The following is a 25279-nucleotide window of genomic DNA, read 5'->3' as shown; positions in this document are numbered from 1 at the left end:
TATGGCAGACTGAGCTGACAAATACATAGAAGTGTTCAGGAAGTTGGATAACACAGACCTGGGGTTCAGGAGACAGATGGAAGTGAGGTAATTCATTTGGGAATCATATATATATGTGTGTATATACGTATACACATATATATGCTGTATATCAGACAGACTATAAAACTTCTGGTAATAGATATTTTGTCTAGAGGTCTAATATAAAAATACATTTAAGTACTAGTAGTCTGGAAAATAGCAAATGCACATAGTTATTTTTATTATTTAAAATTAAGGTATTTCACAATTAAAAATATTTACAATTAAAGATGAAACATCTGTACAATTATTAAAATTCATTTTACTCAATGAGAGTCAACAATGTCTTGTTATCTCTACTTTTATACCAGATAACAGTGAAGAAATTAGCAAAAAATAATTTCTAAAACTCCACTGTGGATCAGGATAAAATGTCTCCAGTATTAACTCATGCTTTCCCAGTAAGTATAAAAATGAGTGTGAATGCTGCTTGGACAGTTGGTTAAACAGACAAATGCTTCATTACTATTTATTGAATAATAGACACAAATGCAAAACCAACAGTTATGAAAAAAAGAGGAGTTTTTTTCCTGCAGAATTTATCATTTCACACTTAAACAAAGCTGAATATAGCTTATGTCACACATATCAAAGACTTATACTATGCCTTTTCTAATATAGGCAAGTGAAATATTAACATGTAGCATTTAAAATAATAAATATACATACTATTTACAATAATTGGGAATGTTAGAGACATGAACTTTTATATAAAATCATTCAGATTAAAACACTTTCTCTTTAGGTTGTATCGCCAAATGTTTTCTTTCTCTCCCATTTATTTGATCTTTTAGTTCAAGTAGAGTTAAAATGGAATGCGTTTGTAGATATATAGTTGAGAATGTGTGTTCAGTCACTTGGCTCTGTGATTGTAATCTTCCGTACCATGTCAGAGAGATTTTCAGACTCCAGATCTTCTTTGCCATTATCTGAATTTTCTGATGAGATATAACAACCAGAGTCCCTTGGGCAGTCGTCTAACTGTGACTTATTTAAGGAGTTGTCTGGGCTTAAGGATAGGGGCACAGATTCATCTTCTTGCTCTTGAATAGCTGTAAATGGAAAAGAGGGCAGCATTTAGGAGAAGGCAAAACAAGTTTTATTCATGTACTCATTCGTCTTTGAGCTATTTTAACTGTACCAACCTTGACTTCGTTACATTTGAAACTTCCGTGAGTAAACAATATATTTGTTTATTATAAAAGAGATATTTGCACTCAAATATTCAAGCCCTGCTTTCCTAGAAGACAAAGTTTGCCTTTTTTTTTTTTTTTTTTGCTCACTTGCAGTTTCATGGAATTCATGTGAACTGCTTGCATAAGCAAAGATCAATATGGACTCTCATTTTACATTAATGATAAGTTGCCAGAGAAAGCAGATTGTATCCACAGTTTGACTGATGCCTTGTCCAAATACTCCTTAAAGTAACATCGGAAAAAGTCATTTGTAGTTTAAATGTATAATCCAACTCAATAGTGATCTTTGTGGACAGTTCTAGAATCATGATAACGTGGAGTCATGAGTAAAATATCTCTCTGGGCAACAACAGATAGTAGGACTTCAATTACTTGGAATTTAACTAAAAAAAACTTAAAAAGTATTCGGAATTTTCTGATGTCTGCGTTCACCAGAAAAATCAACATAGAAACCAGGTTGCTTTTAGATAGTAAAACACCACCATTTTCGTTGACTCTGCCTTATTTAGTTTGTCTTCTACATCTTTATAATTCTGAAGAACAATTATTTATATTCAGATTGGTAACTGTGTTATCAAGTCAGTTTTCTAGATTCAACATTTTCTTTGAAAAAAAAATTAATACTAGAGATGTAACAAAAGATATTTTGAAGAACCTAGGCAGAACTATGAAGTTCTAATCTTCTCAAGAAGCCTTTACCGTCAGAGTTCTCTTGGTCAACGTCAAGTTTCTTTCCTTGACTTCCCTGACACGGGTAAATGTGTCCTTCCCCGCATCATGAGATGGGTTCCTTGGGGAGGAGATGTATCTCAGGCCACTACCCATCAGCCCTATCAGCATACCTAGTTCTTTCCCCTTCTACCCTCAGAGCTTCTCCACGTTAGACATTTGAATAACTCCACTTGGGAAGAACCAAACGCACCCATTGCAGGGTGGGACAAGACCTCCGCCTTCAGAGACTACGCACTTCATCCTATTCTGGTGAGAAGAAAATAAATCCCAGCTCCAAAATCCTGGAAGAAGGAAACTGTAATTTTCCTCAACAGACTCTATAAAGGTAAAATGCTAAGTCATTTAGCCTTAGGAAATCCACCCTTTATCTTGTCTACAGATAACCCGCTTCTTTAAGTGCATTTTCTAGGCTTCGGATATCTTGCCAACATTATGTTCTACTGTGTATCCAATTGTTATCAACATCCTTTACAAGAGAGAATTGAGTCGTGGTGCCCGAAGGCAGCCTTGTTTGTAATGAATTCACATCTCCTCAATGGATCTAGAATGGCACTCTTTTATGTACCACCCACAGAAGAACTGAGAAAAGAGTCACATTAGTTTTTGTACTCTGTGGTTTAGATGAGGACCACAGGTTGAGAAAGGTTGGGAAAAAATGATAAAGATCATTTTCGTCGACTCATCTTCAAACTGAATCATAACAGTTCTTTTACTCTTTTCCTCAAAGCTTTAATTTGCAACAATAAAAGCACGCTTAGGCCATTTCTTCTGAATCTTCTCCCTGTTTGCACAACATTTTTTAACTGTGGACTCAAGTATCAGATATTTAAGTCCAGTGATGTTATAACAAGTTCTAGATATCAGGACCTTTACTTTTACTATGCATCGAATGTGACTGTTTAAAAATTTTAGCCACCATGAAGCATTTTCTCTTTATTAGTCTTAGCAACCTTTAAGTTTAGGGTGAAACTTCTTAATATCCATTAGTGTTTGTGAATATCAGTCATTCAATTTTGTTTCCAAAGCTTTCTGTTACAAAAAGACAGCACTGAAATGGGACCTCTTTCTCTGAAGGAAAGATTTCTCCCCTGCCTCTGCTTTTCTGTCTTCTTGCCACTGAAATGGAAAAAACAGCTCTGTGTTTCATTATCCAAGTGCTTCTGGAAAAGGCCAGAGAAATTAGTCCTTTTGTAATGCTTACTGCTACATCAGCAGGGTTCACCATACTTGGAATGTGATCCTAGGCCATCTTTCTCCAGATTATATTTGGGCTTATCACCTCGACACAAAATTAAAAGAATTAAGTTATTTCCCTTCAGACCAACATTTTAGACAGAACTTGGCATAGTAAAAATTGCTCCCAATACCGTGTTCTATTTAGGCTGATTACTGATTGTGGGACTCTCTTCAAGATATAAGACTTTGGCTTAAAGAGCTCTGATTTCCAAACTTAGTTCTTTTTCTTTCCAAAAATAAGTACTTAGCTTGTTATTTTGTCTTCAGAAGCCTCTCTCCATTCCCCTCAAAGGGTAACAAAGTAAACAAACAATAAATGAAAATCTGACTTTAACAGAGAATATATAGTTTTTAAATATTGGTAATAAAATGTATTTGTTTTTATTTTCACCTGAGAAGTGCTCTATCACCGTCCCCAAATCCTGGGAATTGGTTTGTTTTAAATACGGGTTATTTATTATAGGAACCTTTTATCCGCAATTTTTATGGAAAAAGGGAAATAGTTTCTCAGTATGAAAATTACGCAGCACAGCAATTTACAGGACAGCAGTAATTTGCTAAATGATTTCCTAGTGAAATGAAAACATGACTATGCCTCCTTGAATGCTTCCCACCAGGCTTGCAATAATTTTAGGCAGGTGATCAGCTGGAGCCCCTTGACTCTAACTATAAAAAGAAAAGGCAGGTCTTTATGTTATATTATGGAAATGAAAGCTATATAGCATTCAGTTTTTGTGTTTGGGGGGTGGGGTCAGGGTTTTTCTTCTCTTGCTTTATTTTTTGTTGTTGTTTTTTCCGTCCTGACGCTAAAGACTTCCAGATTGGCACAAACCTAGGTCTTGTACTATGGGTACTTTTTCCAGCACAGGGGATAAATTCAGGCTATTATGTCCACATTTTCTTTCTAAGTCATTTAGTCCCTTCATGTGGCCATGAAACAGAGTAAAGCTAACTGACCTACCTAGAAATTGAAACTATAACCTTCATCAGTTTTGGCCCATGGTCCAATCATCTGAGCTAACCAGGCAAATAACACACTGGAATAAGAAACAGCTTGCCTCCAAAATTACAGACTTACCATATGAGATATGAATGCATCTTTTTTTATATCAAAATGTTTCTGATAATATGTTAAAGAGAACAATCTATATGATTAAGTATTCTATTACTAAAATTATGTGAAGACCAACAGACTTATGCTTATAATTCACAAATGAAAGTGTTAACATTTTAGATAGATTTTCTCTATATTTCTCACATCACCTAAATGTCTTATATTTCAATTAAAAAACAACAAAAAATTAAAATGGTATAGTTTTTCAGTAAAGCCCCTGCATGGTTTGCGAATCTTCCAAAGGCTATACATTTTCAAATCTAGGTATATTGGAGAATTATTACATAATTTGAAAAAGGGTGTCTCTTGTTGCTGGCAACTAAGAGCAGACATCATCATAAGGCCAGAAAGCAACCCCAAACATTTCTGTACTCTATATAATGAGAATAAAATTAGGTTAAGTTAAGGTTAAGAATAATTAGGTTAAGAGGAAATTATTTAGGAAATATTTTGTCATAAAGAACTCATTTGAATATTACAATATTTTATTTCTTACCCGGATTTTTATGGAATCATGTAAAGCTCGTGGCTCAACATTTTAAGAGAGTCATCGATAAAGATAAAAAGTGGCATGGTGATTAAAACAGAAGACAGCTAATATAATTATTCATAAAATAATTATATTGGAATTGTGACATTTAATTAATTAAGTATAGGCAATCTCAATTATATTAAATGTGAAGAAAGCTTTAAAGAATTCAAACTAAATCCTAATTCTGGGAAAAAGTTCTCATATCCAAAAGAAAGAAATCTGTCCTATATTCACATAGGTTTCTTTCTTTCTTCATGCAAATATTCCAGATTTTGACTTTACTGTCTTGTGTGCCTTATGTATGAAGCTTTTGTTTCTTTAGGCTCCTGTTTCTTTGGGGAAACTATAAAATAATGCAATCTACAGGGCATAGGAAAATGCCTGGCCAATGCAAATGCTCAGTAAGCAATTTTTTAAATAAAAAGATTGTGATATTTAGGTTAATTAAAGGAAATAGGTATTAAAGATCAAATAAGAAATTTTGTTGAAATTCAAATGAAGATATCTCTTGGCTCTTTGAATTATTGTCCCCTTCTTCTCTCCTGGTGCCATCTTCAAAGAGGCAAAACCAAGCCTATGTCATCCTCTCTGAGGATTGCTCAAAACCCCAGCTTCATGTTGGAGCCCCACTTGGGTCACTCAGAACAAAACTCAGACATTCTCTAGGTATCTACGGCTGTATTTATTTGTCCAGAGGCAGTGTTGTTCAAGGAGGACCATTCAGTAGACAATATGGCGCAACTCTAGGTGATTTCTGATTTCATCTTAAGCACATCCTTAAATCACCTGAATATGTTAGTTTTATAATAATGACTTTTTGGTATTCATGTCATTTGGAAAAACAAATGGAAAACAGGAATCCCTTCATGGAATAACAACCAGTTGCTCTTGTTTTCCTGAGGTCATGAGAAAATAGGAGTTGAAATGACACTCCCTGTTTTTGAACATCTCTCTTTGCATCTTTTTTTCTTTTTTTAAGATTTTACTTATTTATATGACACAGAGAGGGAAATCACAAGTAGGCAGAGAGGCAGGCAGAGAGAGAAGGGGAAGCAGGCTCCCTGCTGAGCAGAGAGCCTGATGTGGGGCTGGATCTCAGGACCCTGGGATCATGACCTGAACCAAAGGCAGACACTTAACTGACTAAACCATGCAGGTGTCCCGTTTTAAACGTATTTTTATGTCAGTATGCATTATATTCTCTTAGTATCTTTGTAGGACCTTGTTTGCATATACTAATTAATTTAACAAATCAATTACTGATGGAAGTTCACGCTTTAAAAGTAGTAATAGTTTAAATCGCAGTTTTAGCACTTGTATGTTGAAGTTCATCAAATTCCTAAAACTGGAATTTCTGGATACAAAAGTATGCACATCTCAAACTTTGATAGGTTTTACATTATTATCCTCTAGAGATGTACTCATTTACACTCTTGCATATACACAGGCATGCACAGTGAGCATACACACAACATAGATCTTAAAAACCCAAACCAACACCCATCTGCCTACTACAAAAACTTTTATCTGTGAGGCGGGATTGCTAGGGACTTCAGGTTTATAATCAGAAAAAAGCTTCCCTATGATTTACAAATCTATTCCCTCTGTGTTAATTCATTCTGCAAGATTTTGTTGTTTTGTTGTTGCTGGGTGTTTTTGTTTGTTGTTGTTGTTGTTGCTGTTTTTCATTCTACAAGCAACTGTAAACCACCTACTCAATGCAAAGCACAGTGGGAGCGGCTTTGGGGAAGGCACGTGGTAACAGAAGATTCAGTCTTGTTTGACCAGGGTAATCATTACAAAGGACCCCTAGCGCACCGTCATAGTGCAATATAAAAACAAGTGCATTACAAGTGCCTTAGGTGACTGAGGTGACAATTCTATGGCCTCTCCACTCTGGGCACTGTTCTCTGATAGAAGATTAAAAATGTTTACATTTCATTTTATTTTTTGTGTTATATGGAATACGGCATCAATCGTAAATTAAATTTTGCGGTGCCCCCCACAAGATTTAATTTGGGTAAAATGAAAAAGAAATCTGAAGAAACTGAATGGCATAAAGCTAAACGGCTACAACTAGAGATATATATAAAATACATATTTATAAATACATAAACGTGAGATGCCCGTGTGCCTTCTCTACGGCGTGTATGCAGATGATTAACCTGCATTTCTTCAAAGCTGCACGCTTCTGGAATCTAGATTCCAATCATATGGCAGGTGGGTTGGAAACACCAACTGCTGGACTGCTGCTTGGCGTCGCTGCAGATCTCCCCTGCTGGCAGCTCATGCTCCAGGCTCCTGGCTGGGACCTGCCTCTTGCCCTGCGTCCTTTTAGGCAGGTAGGCAGGCAGGAAGGCACAACTGGGGATAGTTGAGCAACGTGGAGCTGCTGTGACCACAGCTGGTGCCAACAGCCTGGCACACAGGCCGCCCTTCCCCCTCTCCTCTTCCCAGAGCGCCGCAAACAAAGGTTGCAGCTGCCTCAAATACATGATCCGTGGCTTCTAGGACAGTTTGCTTCTTCAGTTACTAAGTCTTTTTTTTTTCCCCCCTCTGATTTAAAATTTAATTATTCCTGTGCTTCTATGGAGAACAAGATAGTTCCATCACACGTTTTCCCTGAGGACAATAGTACGCATTCTCATAGACACACTTTTAAGACACATCAAAGTGCCTCTAAATGTGGGAAAAGAGGAACCAGTTCAGAATAAAGAGAAAATATTTACTATTAATAGCAGTTAACTCTCTGATTATTTGCAAGAAGCATTTATTAGCAAGGCAAAGGTGTCCTGAAGGTTGTGTTTATGAACAACACATCATGAACACACACAGACACGCACACATTCTCTTTTCTTACTGGGAATCTTTATTCAAACAATTTTAAAATTGTTTAAAATTGACAAACCATTTTAAAATTCAGGTGATAAATAGAGAAAGCCTAATGTGCACCAAATAAATAGATTCTGCTCTTTTGCTCCTTCAAAAGCCGAGCGTCACCCCAATTTTTCTTCCCCGTCTAGCCTTATCTAGATTCCCAGCTGGGGGAGCCCGTGACCTAATTCTGCTCTCTTCTAAGGCAACACGGGAGCAAGTTCAGCAAGTTCAAGTTCAGGTATTGGCCTTGGCGGGATTGCAGAACCCCAAAGTCGTTATCCTCCTCCAGAGGTAATCCTGTAATCAGCGCTAACACCACTCACCAGCCCTTATATCAGTTTGTAGGAGAAACAAATTTACCTCCTGTCAAGCAGTGGCCTAAAAAGTTTAATCCAGTTTTCTTGTTCAAGGTCAGAGTGGGTACAACGCTATCTGTTGTGGCCTAAGAGAAAAGGAAAGTTGCTTGCCCTAAGTATTAGGTTTCTGTTTTGGTCCCTGTCCCACTCTCCCCACACTTTTGGTCCCTCCAGATGTATTAAAGGCTCACATGGGGCTTGCAGTTTTTCCTCCATCATGTCAAAGTTTTAACTCTTGCCCGGCAAACAGGTGTCCACTCTCCTCAATTTTTATACTGGAGGGTTGGTAAAGCAAAACTTTCCAGTTCCCAATCTAAGAGGCACTGAAGCTTTAAACTAGGAATTTATGGACATTCCCCAAACTATCTTCAATGATCAAGATCAAATGCATACATAAAATCCTGGCCAATCTGCATGCTTCATTCTTAACACACACACACACAAAACTATTTTTAACCCATGACTGTGACATGCATTTGTTTTTAATAATATCTTAGTTTTATATAACCATATATTCAAGGTCTTTATCATTCAAGGTACATGAAGGTTGTGCATTTAATCTTGAGCATGGTTGTAGGAGATACGATTCACAGAGTAGAGAATAGATAAAAATAAGCATGCACGCAGCAGCATGGGACCGAATCATCAGAACTCACCATCTTATCAACAAATAGAAGTCATTCTTCTTTATTTCTTGAGCAAAGCAGTTTCATATAAGATAAATAGCTTTCAGTCAAAATAGCCTAACATGCAATATACATCTTTTTGACATGTATATTCTAATGCTACTTTAGACCGTAAGATGAAAATAAGAAAAATCTCAGGGCTGCGTGTTGACAAGAAACACTGGTTGCATCGGCATTTTCTTGTTTTTCATCCCCTAGCATTTGGCTCAGTGTGTATCCATGTGTACATTACGGCTATTGTTAAATGATCAATTTTTAGTGACCTTCAAATACCATTTTCCAATGTCTTATAAGGGAAATAATTTGGGGGACTCGTACTTTTTTATATCGCGCTTTGGAGATACTGTGTTTTGTTTCCAGGGTACAGTAGAATGTGTTTTTAATAGATGTGGGAGCCTGGGTTTAGACTTGTGACCTTGAGAATGCTACTTAGCTACTCTGGTTTTGGTTTCCCCATCTCGCAAAGGAAGCACTTGGGTCAGATGGTTTTTCAAACTGCACCTAGCTCTCATATATGTTGTTATCTATACGTCATTACTTTTTCACTAACATAGAAAGGAGAGGGGTGATGAGGGAGGGGGAATGAAGAAATTAAGTGGACACCACACACGGACCAAGCCTCCAGCCCTGGACCGATCTTCCTGCTGTGGGTCCAGACTGATCACTGTTTTCATGGCTAAAAACCTTTCTCACCCAGGCTCTCTGGCCCTTCCTATCCACCAGCCCTGTTGCAATGCAGCCATAGTTGTCTTGCAGGCAGTAATGTTGTTGCAAGGTTTCTGTTCTCACTTACGTATGAACTTCCACTTTCTGAGATGGAAAACTGAACTGACGCTCCTGAGAAAGCTGGCACAGTAGAAAACTTCAATTTTCAGATATTCATTGTTCTTTCTATATTTGCCAGTTTGCATGTGTGGAAGAAAGAACTTGGATTTTTATAGCAGACTGCCTCTGATTAAAACTTCAGCTCTGCTACTTAGCTAGCTGTTTTTGGCCTCTTTGAAATTCATCTCTGAAATGTTTTCTCATCTGTGAAATGGACAAAATCCCTATATAGATGGTATTATCGAAGAAAAGCAATGTATTTACAAGTGCTCAAAAAATACCCCTTTCCCTTCCTCCACTTCAACATCAAATTATTCTGGAGGGTATTGACAATGATACGGCACATTATCAATTCCAAGAAATCTACAGGATCTGTTCCTTAGCCTGACATGACTTAGTGCGGAACCACATTTTGAAATGGCAAGATGTGAAAGAAACTGCCTCATTTACCCCAGAGATTCTGCTACGTCAGTTTACGCAGATCAGGACTGTTTGGCTTGTACTATTGAGGAAACTGGCTGCCTTCTTACGCTTGACCTTTGTCTGCCTCTTTGACCTCATCCCCCTCTCCTCTCCTCACAAGATCAAAGAACACCCGTGAACGCCTGGACCTAAAATGGGGTAACTTCTGCAGGTGTCAAATTAGCCTTACTTGCGAAAGCTCTTTGGAGAGGACAAAGCTCTATGCAAGCTCAAGACAGCGAGTAAGAATAAAGCGCGATGTGGTTTCCAAAAAAGTAAATTTATTCCTGCTAGATAAAAGGCCAGTGCAGAAACATGTGCTGTGTAACTCTGCCCATTTTGGAGCATTTGAGACTGGATGTGGGAAAACCTACTGAGAGACAGTCAGGAGGCCTGGGTCCTAAATACAACTTTCCTCCTTGCTCTCCATCTGGGCTGTTATTTGTAGAAAGTAGAGTAGCATCACAAACACCAGTCCCGGCTCTCCACAATTCACTATGTGTGTGAGCTTGGACGAGTCACTTATATCTCCATTTCTCATTATAAACACGGGACAGTACTCTCTTAACTCACAAAACCATGGAGCACATTAAACAAGATCGTACATGTAAAGATCTTGGCTCAAAGTTTGACTCAGAGAACAGGTTCAAAAAAGTAGTTAATGATCATGAGTAATATTATTTTTGAACGAGAAAGCTGGATTAGATGATCTGAGTTCTTTTTCTTCTTTAAAAGTCCCTAAAACCCCGGGGCACCTGGGTGGCTCAATGGGTTAAGCCTCTGCCTTCGGCTCAGGTCATGATCTCAGGGTCCTGGGATCGAATCCTGCATCAGGCTCTCTGCTCAGCGGGGAGCCTGCTTCCTCCTCCCTCTGCCTGCCTCTCTGCCTACTTGTGATCTCTCTCTGTCAAATAAATAAATAAATTCTTAAAAAAAAAAAAAAGTCACTACATCCTTCTTTCTTCTTACAAAATATTCCTTGAGGAGTTTGGTACGTCCTGAGCTCAGGGTTTCAGAAGCCGGACCAGATTCAGGGAGAGGAGTGTTCATACCGGGCAGTGGTAGCGCCAAAAGCTATCCTGTCTTTACAAACCCAGTTAGTAAGTGAATGTGCACGCATTACTCTATCTTCAGTTTATACTTACAAATACAGAGAACCATCTCAGATAATAAAAGTGAGTGCTGAATATTTTTGCAAGCTATTATAACATTTTGAAAGCATACTATAAACACATACAAGATGTGACTATATGGTAATGAAATGAATTTTCCTGTGTGGGGCGAAGGCTCATTAGCTTAGAGCCATGCTCGGCGCTGTTCTACAAAAGTTGCATATGACATTTCTCACTAATGGCTCATGCTGTCACTAAATATTTGTCTCTAACTCCCTCAGTCTTTGGGAATGCAGACATCCTCTTGTGGATAAATTAATAAAGCTCCGCAGACTCTAAATAAGATGCCCAGAAAAGTCTCTCCATTTTCTGAGTCCAGGAAGGGAAAAAAGTCCTCTTCCTAATTATAGACTTGACCAGAGTTGTTGTTTCCAAATAAATAAGAAAATACTTATTTTATGGAAAAGAATGCTTGATAGGATTCTCCGTAAACAAAACTGGGGCTTTGTTTTTAATAATTTTACTATTTACATTGAACTGCGATTTTCAGCTAAGGAGAAAAGTAGGGGTGCACACTTACTTTCTTCGTCAAGGAGATTTTCAGCAGCTGATAGTAATCTCATCCTGTCTTCCGGGTTTTTAATATTTAATTCAATGAGATGACTCTCTTTTATATCTTTTAAATCTTCTAGGGTCTCATAACCGTTGAGTAAAAGTGTTGAGGTATATTCCTATGGGGGAGAAAAATATGTATAATATAAACTAGTCAGATTCAAATATTTTATTTTGAGTTCTCTTTAGGTTTAAAGAAAGTGTAGAAGTGCATATGGACACCGAAGGCACCGACAGAACTTTTGCCTAACTTTATTTTACTCTGTACTAGTTCTCCACATATGAACTCTAGGGCATTTATAAGAGTATGTTGGAGAATTGTCACCTTCTGGAAGGACAAATGTAAAGAAGAAATAATTACCTTAAGCCATGCAGTGCTAAATCATGGATCAATTAAAGAGCGGAATCATTCATCCCACTTGGCATTTCTTCACTTCTCAAATAGCTCAATCGACAAAGCTAGCGTGTCCTTATGTCTATCAATAAAATGCCTCTAAAAGAGTAATTGTAGTAATATTTCTGAATCTACATCTTTTCTTGTTTGCTGGCTTGCAAAAATAATTTACCCTCACTAACGTCTTGGGATAGTTTAAAAAATGAATTTGAAACAGGCACAGAACAATAGACTTAGCGTTTGGTGAACGTCATTTTATAAACCTAAGGAATTCCAGACTTTCTATTTAATTAGAAGTTTTTATCAACCACTGTGGTTATAAAAGCACTGTGGTTGGGAAAAATATTTTCCCTAAAGTATTCTCTTCTCAGCATGTATAGTTTGTGCATCATTTGCATCAATATGTATTAATTTAAAATTCACAGGCTCCTGATTTCCGAGTCTGTATGTTATTTACGTAACCTCTGTTCTCTCTAACAGAATCAAAATGCAAAGGGAAGTTGAACGCTTTACAACTTCCTCAAAACTTCCTTCTGTTTTACTTGATCATCATTTCAATATCCTTAGTTTTAAGTAATCATGAATAACTACCAGCCCCTTTTACCCTCCCCCCCCCAAAAAAAATCTAAGTGAGAAAGAGAGAGAAAGAAAAAGTACCACTTCTTTTAAAAATGAGGTCTCTTAGGAGCACTGAATTAGAACCGAGAAACCAAAGTCCCCATTCTGACATAACCATTTGATTATGGGTTCTTGAGTAAGTTATTTCACTTCCTTAGACCTTGGTTTTCTCATAGGCCACAGAACACACAAAAAGAAGAAGCAGGTTTGAAACTTGTACTTCTTCCAGGCAGTACCCATCTGGGGTGGGGGCACCAAAAGTAATATAGGAAGGCCTAGGTCGTGTGTCTACAGACAGGAGTATAACTAGATAATTCAGGAGAAACAATTAAGGAAAGTTTAATTGGTCATTGCCTTGATGAGTTTTGAAAACTCTCAAAGTACTGCTGCATTAATATTAGAAATGGATTGTGAAACAGTAAATTGAGTGAGGCTAGGTAAATTGCATGTACACACCATTGAACAAGGTAGATATTTCATAAAAATTTTGCTAATATAACAAGAAAATAATTGGATTATAAATACAGACAACACAATTTCCTTAACATAATCATCATGGGGACTTAATGACCACTATTTCCTAACAAATTGCTTTTGAAACAATTATATTTAGTTATCTTCTCTTGACTTGCTTTTGATCTTTGCCCTACAGAAAATGTAATTTTCTTTCCATATTTTCCTTTCAATTCTCTGGATTTTTACCTTTACTCTCATACTCTCTGTATCATTCTCATTTACATGTTTTCTGTAGACCTCTTATTCTCCTAGGTATTTCTCATTTTTCACAGCACTTTCTCAACATTAATCTCTACTGTCACTGCTAAGTACCATTAGAGTTTAGTCCAAAGGAGGTTATATCAAGACCTGTCCTTGTGTAATAAAAGTAATAACGGAGAAATAAGAAGTCTTCTTGGAAAGCAGATTTTCCTTTGCTGTAAGCCCTATATTTTTTAACACCGATCCTTTCTCCTTAGTTATCCCACCCAGATACAACCAGAATCAAATAGGTCACACGTTTGCTAACCTGAAGGTGAATCTTCTCTAGGAACTCCTGTAGAGTCTTGGGTTTTTCCTTTCCAGTCTTTCGGTGTGCCTTTATTTTCTTGGGGGCTGCTTCCTCTTCGGAGATGACATCCACATAAATAAATTTGAAGTTTCCCACCTTATTGTTCAACATCCCTGTCCACATCCCCATTGGCGTTTTGCAGATAATGTCTATGATGTCTCCTTTCTAAAGACAAAGAAATATACCAATCAGTTTTCAGAGAACTTTGGTGCTATGACAATTAGTAGAAAGAATGGAATCACAGAAATTTGAATAATGAGGGAATATGATAAGGGAAGTTACTGATAGCAGAAATAAATCTAAGAGAAAATTTACTTTAAAAGTTCAAGGGAATTATTTGCTAGTAATAAAGAAGAACACTTCAACAAGCTTGAAGAAAAGGTCCTACATGCATTTGATGACATCTTTATGGTTTTGGTATATCAATTTATGAACTTGTATTTATGATCCGTACACGGCACAATGGAATTTACAAAGTACTTTTGCATATAGTGAATCATTTAATGCCCATGACACATTACTTAGGTACATATACAAGGTATCTTTATAATTCTAAATATTATAGAAAAGGAATGTAACATTAAATAACTTCCCAGAGCAACTGGCAATCAGTTGTCTGAACTAAAAAATGATGCCCTCTTCATTCATCTTGTCAAAGCAATAGACATATAGCAAAGCTCAAGCCATCATTCCTGGAGGGGTTCCCACATGGGGAAAGGAAAGAAAAAGAACTCTATCTCTGTCCATGATTCTAGTTCATCTGAAAAACTTATCTACAGTAAAAAAGAAACCATCTAAAGTGTTGCATTCCTCTAAAATAACGAAACTATTAGACCTTTGTACGTCTAAATATGTAACAAAAGTATGTGTGTGTGCACCAAGGACAAATTATGCTACTGAATTATTTTAGAGAAGATAATACTTAGCCTGAGCTTCACAACAATGTTTGGGTCACAAGATGAATGAAGCACATTAGGATGGACAAACCAGTTGGTCTTTTTCTTTATTCACATCTAAGACTCTAATTGGCTACAGGCTGCCAGTTACTGGCAAGAGTAGAAAACCCCCGCGGTACTTCTTTGTAAAGAAAATTGATTTCTACCCAAATAACAGTGCCTACATTTAGAAGTCATATTTCTTCCTTTGAGACTTATAATTTCTACCCCAGAGAGGACATTATAGGTTCTGATATTGTTGCCTTTACAGGGGACTACACTCAAATAAACAAAACATTAAGTTGGCTACTAAAAATGTTTTTTCCTCACTTTCTACGAATGTGTATTCTTCCATCTAAAACACACAATGTATTTTTAATAGTAGGATTCAGTGTGATTAAAAGATTTGATCTTTCTGATTTGTGATCATCTGCCTGTCTGACCCTATAAGCTATTCGTCTAGTTCTTCCTGCCTTTAACTGTGGAGAGTTGAATCTGGGCTAGGTGGGATCAGCTAAGCAGACCTAGGAAATCCCCAGAAGCTCTAGGGGAAGTTTCTAAGCATGGGAGCTCTCTGCTGCATCTTTCCTATTATCCTCTAAACTTTTAAAAAAGTATACATTCCGGGAAAGCCCACAGGTCACCAGCGAAGACCCAGTTTCATTGCGGATAAGACCCTTGATATAAACAATGGCATTCAATCCCCAGTGGTAACTGTGGGATTCTTACTGTGTCCTACAAGAGCTCTACAAATATCACCTTAGACACCACAAGTGGTGGGGCACTGACATGGTATTATAGGAAAGGCGAAAAGCTCTCCCGAGCCTAAATGTGTTCAATTTATTCCCTTCTACACCCTCCCCCAACAGTGGTTACTAGGCTGCAAATATTCCTTCCCCAAGACTTAAACTTAAATTTCAAAGCATTCATAGAAATGACTAAGGAGCTAACTATGGAAAATAACGTTTTCCTCATTCTCCCGCTGAGCTTAGTCTGATTTGTTACAAAAGAAGGGATAAAGAGAAGAGCAGAGTGTCTTGAATGTTAAATAATAACATCAATACTTCATAACTTGTCATAATTACTGGTTAACACTGGCTTGGTGATGATAGTAGAGAAAAGTCATAATTTCTGTCCTTTTAGCTATACCAGTTTGTGTTACTAAAAGGAATAATTTAACATGTATAAAATACTTCAGCACCAAACCTTCTAGTTATATGATTGCAACAGCACCTCCCCTCTTGTGTGAGTAGGACCATGAAAACAATGGATTTCACACCCACGATTATGTTGTATTATATGGCACAAGGGACTGTGCAGATGTAATTAATGTCCCAAATTAGTTAATTTTGTAATTAAGAGGAAGGTTATCTGGGTGTTTCTCACTTTATTAGGTAGGAGCTCTTAAAAATAAAGAGATTTGAAACATGAGTGAACTTTTCTCCTGCAGGCTGCCATGTTGTAGAGAGGACCATGGCTGGCAACCTCCAGGGTCCGAGAGTGTCTCCCAGGCAACATCCAGCAAGAAAGCAGGAGCCTCCGTCCTACAACTACAAGCAACTGAATTCTGCCAATAGTTGTGAGTTTGGAAGAGGACCCTGAGCCCCAGGTAAGATTACAGCCCCAGCTGTCACCTTGATTTTAGCCCCGTGAGACCTTAAGCAGGGAATGCAGTTGGGCCATGACTAAATATTTGACCTATAGAACTGTGAGGTAATGCATTTGTGTTGTTTAAAGTCCCTGAGTTTGTGGAAATTTGTTACACGGCAATAGAAAACGAGTATAGAGAATCAGAGGTAAGAAGAGGGAATTCAGGAGGGAATATCACTGGGAGAAAGATGTCTGGTTATTCATAGCCCACAACTTAAGTACTGAAGTTGCCCAGCCAAGGCTGGTTCCCAAGGGAGTTGCTGTGAGGGGCTCTTGCCTGATAGCGCCATCTTTTCTCTCTCTCCTTCTAATCCAGGAAGTAGCAGGCAGAGCTAGACACCTCCAGTAACCTGTGAGGCTTCTGGTTTTCAGAAAAATGTAGACAATTTCTTCTCCCCAGACAGGCTCAGAATCTGCATTATCTACATAACAGCAACTTATGCTATAGCCTCAACAGACCAATTCCCCTAGCCCACCTCAAGTGTTTTGTTTTGTTCATATTCTTGTCACAGAACCCATTCCTGCGTTCTAGTGCTGGGGAGAACCCACTCACCGCCACCCCCCCGCCCCCGTTCCCACTGCTTGCACTTCCTGACACAGACCATACAACCAGTGCTAGACAAACCAGACAGAATGCAGCTATGACGTGTACACACCTTGATTTTGAGGGAGTCAGTGTCATAGGGGCTTGGTGTAAAATCAGTATGTACTCTGGCTCGGCCACAGAATGGTCCAGAGTAGGGGCCATCATCATCAAGTCGAAAGCTATCCCGGTTACTTGTACCATCTGAACAGCTTGTTATTCCACCTGATGAAAGCAAAGCAGAGGTTAACAATCCTCACTGAAAGTTCGTAACATTCTGAACCACCATCTGGATAGAGCTAAGCGGGGATCATGCTGAAGCACTGGACGCCAACCTTTTGAGGGAGCTCTAAATGATGGATTCCTATTTTTTTCTGACTCCCAGTCACTCTCCATCAGTGGCCTTTGTCCTCTGAGCCATTTCTGTACTTTCTTGAGCCAATCTGACCATTCTTTCCTCAACCACTAACCCAAACACCCTCTCACTTTGGTCTCTGTGATCTGACCCAGTAGCAAAGTGTTTTGCTACTTGCTAAAGAGACAAACAATACAGACTTAACTCCTTGTGCAGGCCAGACAATTAATTTCGTACCTGTAAACAAAGACAAAAACCTATAGCAACAGTTTGATCCTTATGTACTACGGATCACAAATGGTCAAAGCATCAGACTACAGGGTTCCCTATTCTTATCACAATGTAGCTAGAATGCTCTCTCAAACATCCTATTACATACCAAAAGCCATTTTGAAGTAACATCTCTATGCATAAAAGGTAGCACTTTTGCTTGTGTGAATTTGAAGCAAAGAGAAAGTGGTTCCCGTGTCTGTCCTTCCTTGTGGTTCTAAACTTTCTAAACTGGGCTTTTTAAATTACTCTGAATCCTTGTTCTCTGGTCCTTTTCCTTCTGAGTTTGGACCTCAAGGGAGAGAAAGAAGAGATTCCATTTTTTCCTGCTTGCAAGAGGTGGGGTGGGGGGGGTGGTAAGAATGGCTTCCAGTGGAAGTAGCTCTCAGTTTCTCCACCACTCTCACCACTCTCCACTACTTCCACTTTCTCCTTCAGTGAGGCCTCTCAGTGCTCTGTTCAATGATGAAACAACCCTGGTTTCTCTACTATTTAATCAAATAATTATGGAGATAAGGTAAAGAACCTTAACATATTGAATCTGAACCATTGTAAGAAAGGGTGAGTTGCATGTAATCGCAAAAATTAAGTTGTATATGACAACAGATAAGTGGGCCACCATCTCCTTACACCTTCCTTCCATGGCCACCCCTGGCCCTGGCTTTTCATGGTACATCCCAGTTAATAAAATTCTACCCACATTCAGCATTACAATTTAGAATTTTAAAACTTCCAGCAGAAGTGAATACTAATGAAATCTGAATTTCACACATGCAAAAATATATCCTTCAAATGTTTCTACATTAGTTTTTTTTCTCCTTTCTTCACAAAATAACTCTTCTTCAGCCAATAGGAAAAGTAGGAATAAAATTCAGGATATCTGAAACATCTGGTATTTGCGATCTATCTTCAAGTAACAGAAGCAGTTGATTAAAAAGGAAATGGCAAATAAACCTTGCAAAAAAAGAAAACATTTAAAAGCCCTGAAAAGATCAGAGGAATGTATAACAGTGTACACATAAAAAAGTTAAAAGGCCCCCTGCAGTATCAGTAGTTTCTTCCAGATAGCAGGATATGTGACTAAAACCTGAATGACTTCCTTCTTAGAAACAATGGTTTTAGAAAATCCTTGTTGAACACATGCTGCTTCCTTCCTGTCACCTAACTGGCCATATTCCTTCTCTTTAGTATTTACATAGTATTTCATTCTTTACTCACTCATACTGGAGGGACACCTAAAAAGTGAATGTGAGAAGTGATGCGTATGTCTCTCCCTTTTCAGAATACTTCAGGCCAAAGGGAACAGAAAGGAAGGAAAAAAGTGAGAGGGGACAGGAGAGAGAAAAAAGAAAGAGAAGAAAGAAACAAAGGAAAGGAGGGAGGGAAGAAAGAAGGAAAAAGAGGAGAAGGAAGGAAGAAAGAAGAAGGAGAAAAAAAGGAGGAATAATGAGAAAAGGAAAGGAAGGAGGAAGGGATGGACAGAATAAGAGACAGAGGACAGGATTTCATTTATCTGACTATGTCAAGTCACTTAGGATTTTGACTCAAGATAATGCTAGTTCTCCTAAGCAAACAATTTTATTTTAGGGATGCAGATTTCGTCTCCCAAGATGATTTTTTTGAGGCATATCCCCAAGAGCCCTGCCAACTACAGTGTTAGAAGTTTCAAAATAATACATAATTCTATCAAATATATTGTGTATCATTTTAAACAACAGCAACTCTACGGATTCAGCAATCCTACATTTTCACTATTTTTCTTATCAAGTATCTGGAGACTTTTTGCTAATTTGAAAGCCCCAGAGAAGCAAATCTGTTGTTGTTGGTTTTCATTTGAATTTGTTTCTTTTTTCTTTTTTAATTGTTTTTAAAATGTGAATTCCGGTATTACTAACATATAGTGTTATGTCAGGTTCAAGTGTTCAGTATAGTGATTCAACCCTTCAGTGCATTACACGGTGCTGATCATGGTAAGTGCACTCTTTGATCCCCATCACCCATGTCCCCCATCTCCCCACCCACCTTCCCTCTGGTAACCATCAGTTTGTTCTCTGTAGTTAAAATCTGCTGTTTTTAGTTAACTTAACTCAGCCCTCCCAGTTACAATTTCGTCCCTTATTCTGTAGGCTTACTTGATGAACTCTGCCCACTGTAGAGACTATCCATGGAGTCACTGGCTTTGAGGGAGACCTTCTCTGTGTGAGATCCAATCACCGGGTCACTGTTCCGATACGGGAGGGTAGTCTCTCCATCCTCCTCATCCTTCAGAAAAAACATATCAGAGGTTAAGTGCAGAGAACTGATTTCCATGGAGATACTCACTGTGTGCACTGATGGAACAAACAAGACATATTTTAGCAATAAAATACTTAGGAATCCATCAGCATAAAATATGAGAGTCATTATTCTTTAGTTCAATTTCTAGCAAAACATGTATACTTGGAAAAATTTTTTAGATGAAACACTCCACATTATGGAATTCAAATGAAATCATCATAATTCACTTTATAAGTTAGGATGAATAGCATATTGATACTGATTAATCAGAAGTGTTAGATTTATTAATATCTATGCTTTATCTGTTAAAGCACTTTCATTTCTTCATGTTCTCCTTATCATCTATTTACCACCATTACTAATCCTTTGAGATCTGATATTACAAGTTTAAATTCTGCATCGTTGTTTCATGTCAGTTATTTGCACCTTACCAGATCACTAGATATGAATAAAACATGCACATTTTGCAATTCTAAAGCAAAGCTTATCTAAGAAGCTTTACAAATCTCATACCAAGCTTGCACACCTAGTCAAGTGAAAAGCAAATCCTGCATAAAATTAGGAAAGATAGACAATTTCAAAACAAATTACATCTGCTTGAAAACATCTCAAAGGTCTTCCATATTTAGATAGTTTGGACAAAACCTATAAATTCCTTAATATTCACCAAAATGTAATTCAATATTCCTCATTTATGAGCATTTCTAAACATTAATAAAACTTCAGAATACATACATGATATATACTCAGTTTGATTCTCTCCTTTTATCCATTCCTTTATTCATTTGTTTAGTCATTCAACACAAGTTTAGAGAACACCTTGTAAGTACCTGACACTGTTTTGGTGGGGATACCTTGGTAAACAAGATCACAGGGTCCCTGCTCTAATAAGATAAACATTTTAGTGTGTTAGGGTTTGTGTGTGTGTGTGTGTGTGTTAGTGTTTGGAGATATGTGTGTAAACAAACGCAAAAGGAAATTTCAGGGAACAAGTGCTATGAAAGAGATAAAACTGAGAGATGTGAGAGGATTAGCTGCTAGGATTAGGGTGGGGGGAAGGTTGGCTGATTTCGATGGAATAGCCTCCAAAGACCTTCGACCTTCGCTATAGGGTAATATATGCTCTGAATTCTTGACTCTGAATTCTGACCTTAAGATGTAACTTTTATGAAGAACTGGAGGCAGTTTTCCAAGCAAAAGGAATAGCAAGAACAAAATAACTCAGAATTAGCTTGGCTTATGAGCGGAAAGACCAAGTCAAGGTAGCTGGAGCTGAATGAGATCAAGGAGAGTGTCATAAAATGAGCTCAGAGGGGTGCTTGGGTGGCTCAGTTGGTTAAGCATCTGCCTTCAGCTTGGGTCATGATCCTGGGATCCTGGCATCAAGCCCCATATCAGGCTCCCTGTTCAGCAGAGAGCCTGCTTCTCCCTTTGCTGCTCCCCCTGCTTGTTCTCTCTCTCTCTCTGTCAAATAAATAAATAAATAAAATCTTAAAAAAGAAAGAAAGAAAAGAAAAGAAAAGAAAAGAAAAGAAAGAAAGAAAGAAAGAAAGAAAGAAAGAAAGAAAGAAAGAAAGAGAAAGAAAAGAAAGTGAGCTCAGAGTAGACTGGAGCCAGATCAGTAAGAGCTTTATAGACCATGTGTGGTGGTCATGGAATGTGTCACTCAGATATTTTGCTGTGAGACCCTTCTTTACGGACAGCCCCAGCTACTAAATCCACCACTGTGCATGGAAGCCATGCTCTCTGCCAATGACTGAAACAGTGAGGGCACCATTTGAGTCCATTCTGGTGGGATATAGGGTCCCTCTAATGGAAAACTTTGGTTCAAGGACTATCTGCCAATCTGGCTAAAGCTTTCTTCTTCTCCTTTCCCAGGTGTCAAACTTGCACTGTTGTCAGAAGGCTTTCCCTATCCAGTTCTTTATCTATCCTTCACGTTAATTTTCCCCAATAATCTTTGGTGTGTCCTTTGCTTTCTTAGGATCTGTTTCTCAAAGGACTGGAATGAACATACTATAGTAAGTGAAGGCATTGTGAAGGCATTGTAAAACTTTAAGCAAGGGGCATGATGTGTTCTGAAATTCCACGTAAGATCTTTCCAGCTTCTGTGTGGAGAATGGCTTTTATGGAGGAAAGGATGGAAGAAAGATGACCAATTAGGTGGTTATTATGGCAGTCTAGGCAAGAGAAGTTGTTTTTGGTTGGTTGGTTGATTGATCTAAAAGCAGGAATAGTTAACATAGAGAAATTGTGGGTTTTAGATAAGATTTTGGAGTTTGAGCTAATAGAATATGCTGATGAATTGGTGTGAAAAGTGAGAGAAAAAAAGCAATTTGGAATGATTCTTAGGCTTTCCTCTTTCTTTACTTCCTTCCTTCCTACCATCCTTCTTTTCTTTCCTTTTTTTCTCTGTTCTATTCGTTCCTTTTCTCTTCTCTTCTTTCCTTCCTTGCATCTAGAGTTATGGCAGTTGTTGTCTATCGCTACTGGGAAGACTAGTAAGAAACAAGAAAGACAAGAAACATGTGTTTTTGGTAAAGCATAGAGAATTAATAATTCAGTTTGGGATATACTGGGTCCCAGATAACTAGTGTACATATAAGTGATGATAATGAATACACAACTGGTTGTTCAAGTACAACGGATAAGATATCATAGCTAGAGATGTAATTGCAAAAAACAAAGTGATGAGACTAGATGAGATCACTGAGGGGAAGAGTAGACTGAGTAGAGCATCTAGGAATAAGCCTTGGAAAGACTCAATATTTAGAGACAAGAAAGAAGGCAAAGCCAAGAAAGGAAACTCTGAGGAAGAAAGCCAGAAGAATGCCTGTTAAAGAAACCAAGAAAGAATGTTTCAAATGTATTGAAATAATCACTTGTGTCAAATACAAGTAATATAAGTAATTGAAAAGTAATATAAGAAGTAAGAAAAGTGACCAGTAAATTCAGCAACACAGAGGTTAATACCAATTATGACTCCTGTTTTAATGAGTTATTGGGGATGGAAGTCCTAGTGGGTTAAAAAGTGAATGGACTAAGACTTACAGATCAATGTAGCAGAATTGAGAGTCAGAAATAAACCCATGTATTTATGACCCATATAATTATGACCATGTATTTATTATTAATTGATTTTCAGCAAGGGTGCCAAGAAAAGACAATAGTAAAATAATTGACCTTTTAACAACTTTTATGACAACTTGATATCCATATTTGAAAGAATGAAGATGGACTCCTACTACACTCCATAGAAAAATTAGTAGAGCATACACCAAAATTTAAGAGCTACAACTGTGAACTCTTAGAATAAAACACAGGAGTAAATCTTTGTGAACTGAGATTAAACAATAGTTTTTGAATGATAATATTAAAAGCTCAAATGACAAAAAATAGATAAATCAGGCTGCATCAAATTGTAAACATCTGTGCTGCAAATGATACCATCAAAAAAGTGAAAATACAATCCACAGAATGGGAGAAAATATATCATATTGCAAATCATATATCTGATAAGGTACTTGCATCCAGGATATATTTTTAAAAAGCTTAAAAGTCAATAATAAAAAAATCCCAAATAAAACAATTAAAAAATGGGCAAAAGGTTTGAGTAAATATTTTTTAAAAATTTTATTTATATGACAGAGAGAGTGCAAGCACAAGCACAGAGAGCTGGAGGCCGAGGGAGAGAGAGAAGCAGGCTCACCTGCTGAACAGGGAGCCCGATACAGGGCTCGATCCCAGGACCCTGGGATCATGACCTGAGCTACTCAGGTCCCCCCGAGTAAACATTTCTTTAAAGAAGATATACAAATGGTTCATAAGAACACAACAAGATTCTCAACATCATTAGTCATTAGGGAAGTGTAAATCAAAGCCACATCGAAATTCTACTTCATAACCACTAGTAATAGGAAGGCTAGCATCAAAAAGACAGTAACAGGTGTTGGCAAGCATGTGGAGAAATTGGAACCCTCACACATTGCTAGTGGGAATGTAAAATGATGCAACTGCTTTGGGAAGCAGGTTGCCAAGTTCTCAAAACATCAGATAGTTACCATATACCAGAGAGAAACAAAAACTCCTAAATATTTATAGCAGCATTATTTACAATAGCCAGAAAGTGCAAACAACTCAAATGTATATCAACTGATGAAAGGAAAAATAAAATATAGTTTATGTATAAAATGGAATATTATTTGGCAATAAAAAGAAATGAAGTACTGATGTTTGTTACAACATATGACATACCATTCTCCACATACTACATGTGTGATCTTTCTGAGCCTCCATTTCCTCTATTAACATAGGAGTAATAATGCTTTTTTTTTCCTATCTAGTTCCTGGGCACAATTATTAAGGGAAAAAATAGACGTTGAAGTCCTTCCTAAAGGACCAAGTAATTCTATGTCTAGAAGAATCTGTTGGCTATTTTAAGAAAAAAATTAATAGAAAAATACAAATGATTGGCAGAGTACACTTACCTTTTCCTCAGAAAGGGCTTTGATGTACTTTTTGCCCACTTTTTTCTTCATTGTCCAGGAAATAACTCTCATTTTTTTCCCTAATCCTCCTCCACTATTCGAAGTTTTATTTTGTTCTCCACTTTCATTTATGGGTTCCCCTTCATATACCTAATTAGAATTGTTAACAAAAGACAGAATAATAAAGCAATAAAAATCATTGTTCTGAAAACATTATTAAAGTGAAGATTCCGAATTTGTGGGCTTCCTAAATATTGTGTATAGCAGCCTCCAAACTTCAATATGGATAGAATACATATTTTTAATGTTGTCCAAGCCTGGTGCCATGTGTTACAAACTCAGAAAATAAAACTTGTGATGTTGAAGGACCTGAGCTTCACATCTAAAAATTTTTAAAAGAATTTTAGTTATTCTTTAAATAGCTGTACAGTAGAGCCACATTTCCCATTTAAAAAAAAAAGATTTTATTTATTAATTAGAGAGAGAGACAGTGCTGGAGAGAGAGAAGAAGCAGGCTCCCCACTGAGCAGGGAGCCCAAAGTGAGTCTACCCCACAACTCTAGGATCATGACCTGAGCCGAAGGCAGACGCTTAACCATCTGAGCCACTCAGGCACCCCAGTTTTCCCATTTTTGAGATGGGCAAAATAGAATTAAATCATAAGCATAATAGTGATTAAGTCTACGTAGATGGGAGATATTTTATTGGGGGTTTTAGAAAGGCTATAGTATGTATTCATGCTGAAGGGGCATTAAAATATCCTCTTGATTCTTATATAAATTGAAATGGTCATTTTTTAAAAAGTTTTGGAGTTAAGTAAATC

General features: G+C 37.5%; 1 protein-coding gene across 1 annotated transcript in view; it reads right to left on the bottom strand.

Annotated features, from left to right (window-relative positions):
* Positions 1-534: 534 nt before the first annotated feature.
* The window catches only part of SAMSN1 (SAM domain, SH3 domain and nuclear localization signals 1), a 49464-nt gene continuing 24719 nt past the window's right edge, over positions 535-25279 (bottom strand). Inside the window, exons 3-8 of the mRNA XM_032878020.1 lie at positions 24457-24606; positions 19825-19954; positions 17141-17292; positions 13858-14064; positions 11790-11940; positions 535-1133 (exon numbers count right to left, since the gene is read on the bottom strand). Coding sequence (XP_032733911.1) covers positions 931-1133; positions 11790-11940; positions 13858-14064; positions 17141-17292; positions 19825-19954; positions 24457-24606 — 993 coding nt within the window. The 3' untranslated portion in view covers positions 535-930. The remainder of the gene's footprint in view (positions 1134-11789; positions 11941-13857; positions 14065-17140; positions 17293-19824; positions 19955-24456; positions 24607-25279) is intronic.

This window comes from Lontra canadensis, unplaced genomic scaffold (assembly GCF_010015895.1).
Source record: "Lontra canadensis isolate GAN:19392208 unplaced genomic scaffold, GSC_riverotter_1.0 scaffold62, whole genome shotgun sequence".
Classification (NCBI taxonomy): Eukaryota; Metazoa; Chordata; class Mammalia; order Carnivora; family Mustelidae; genus Lontra; species Lontra canadensis.
Note: the sequence above shows the minus strand (reverse complement) of the source record. Positions and strands in the feature narration are given on the sequence as shown.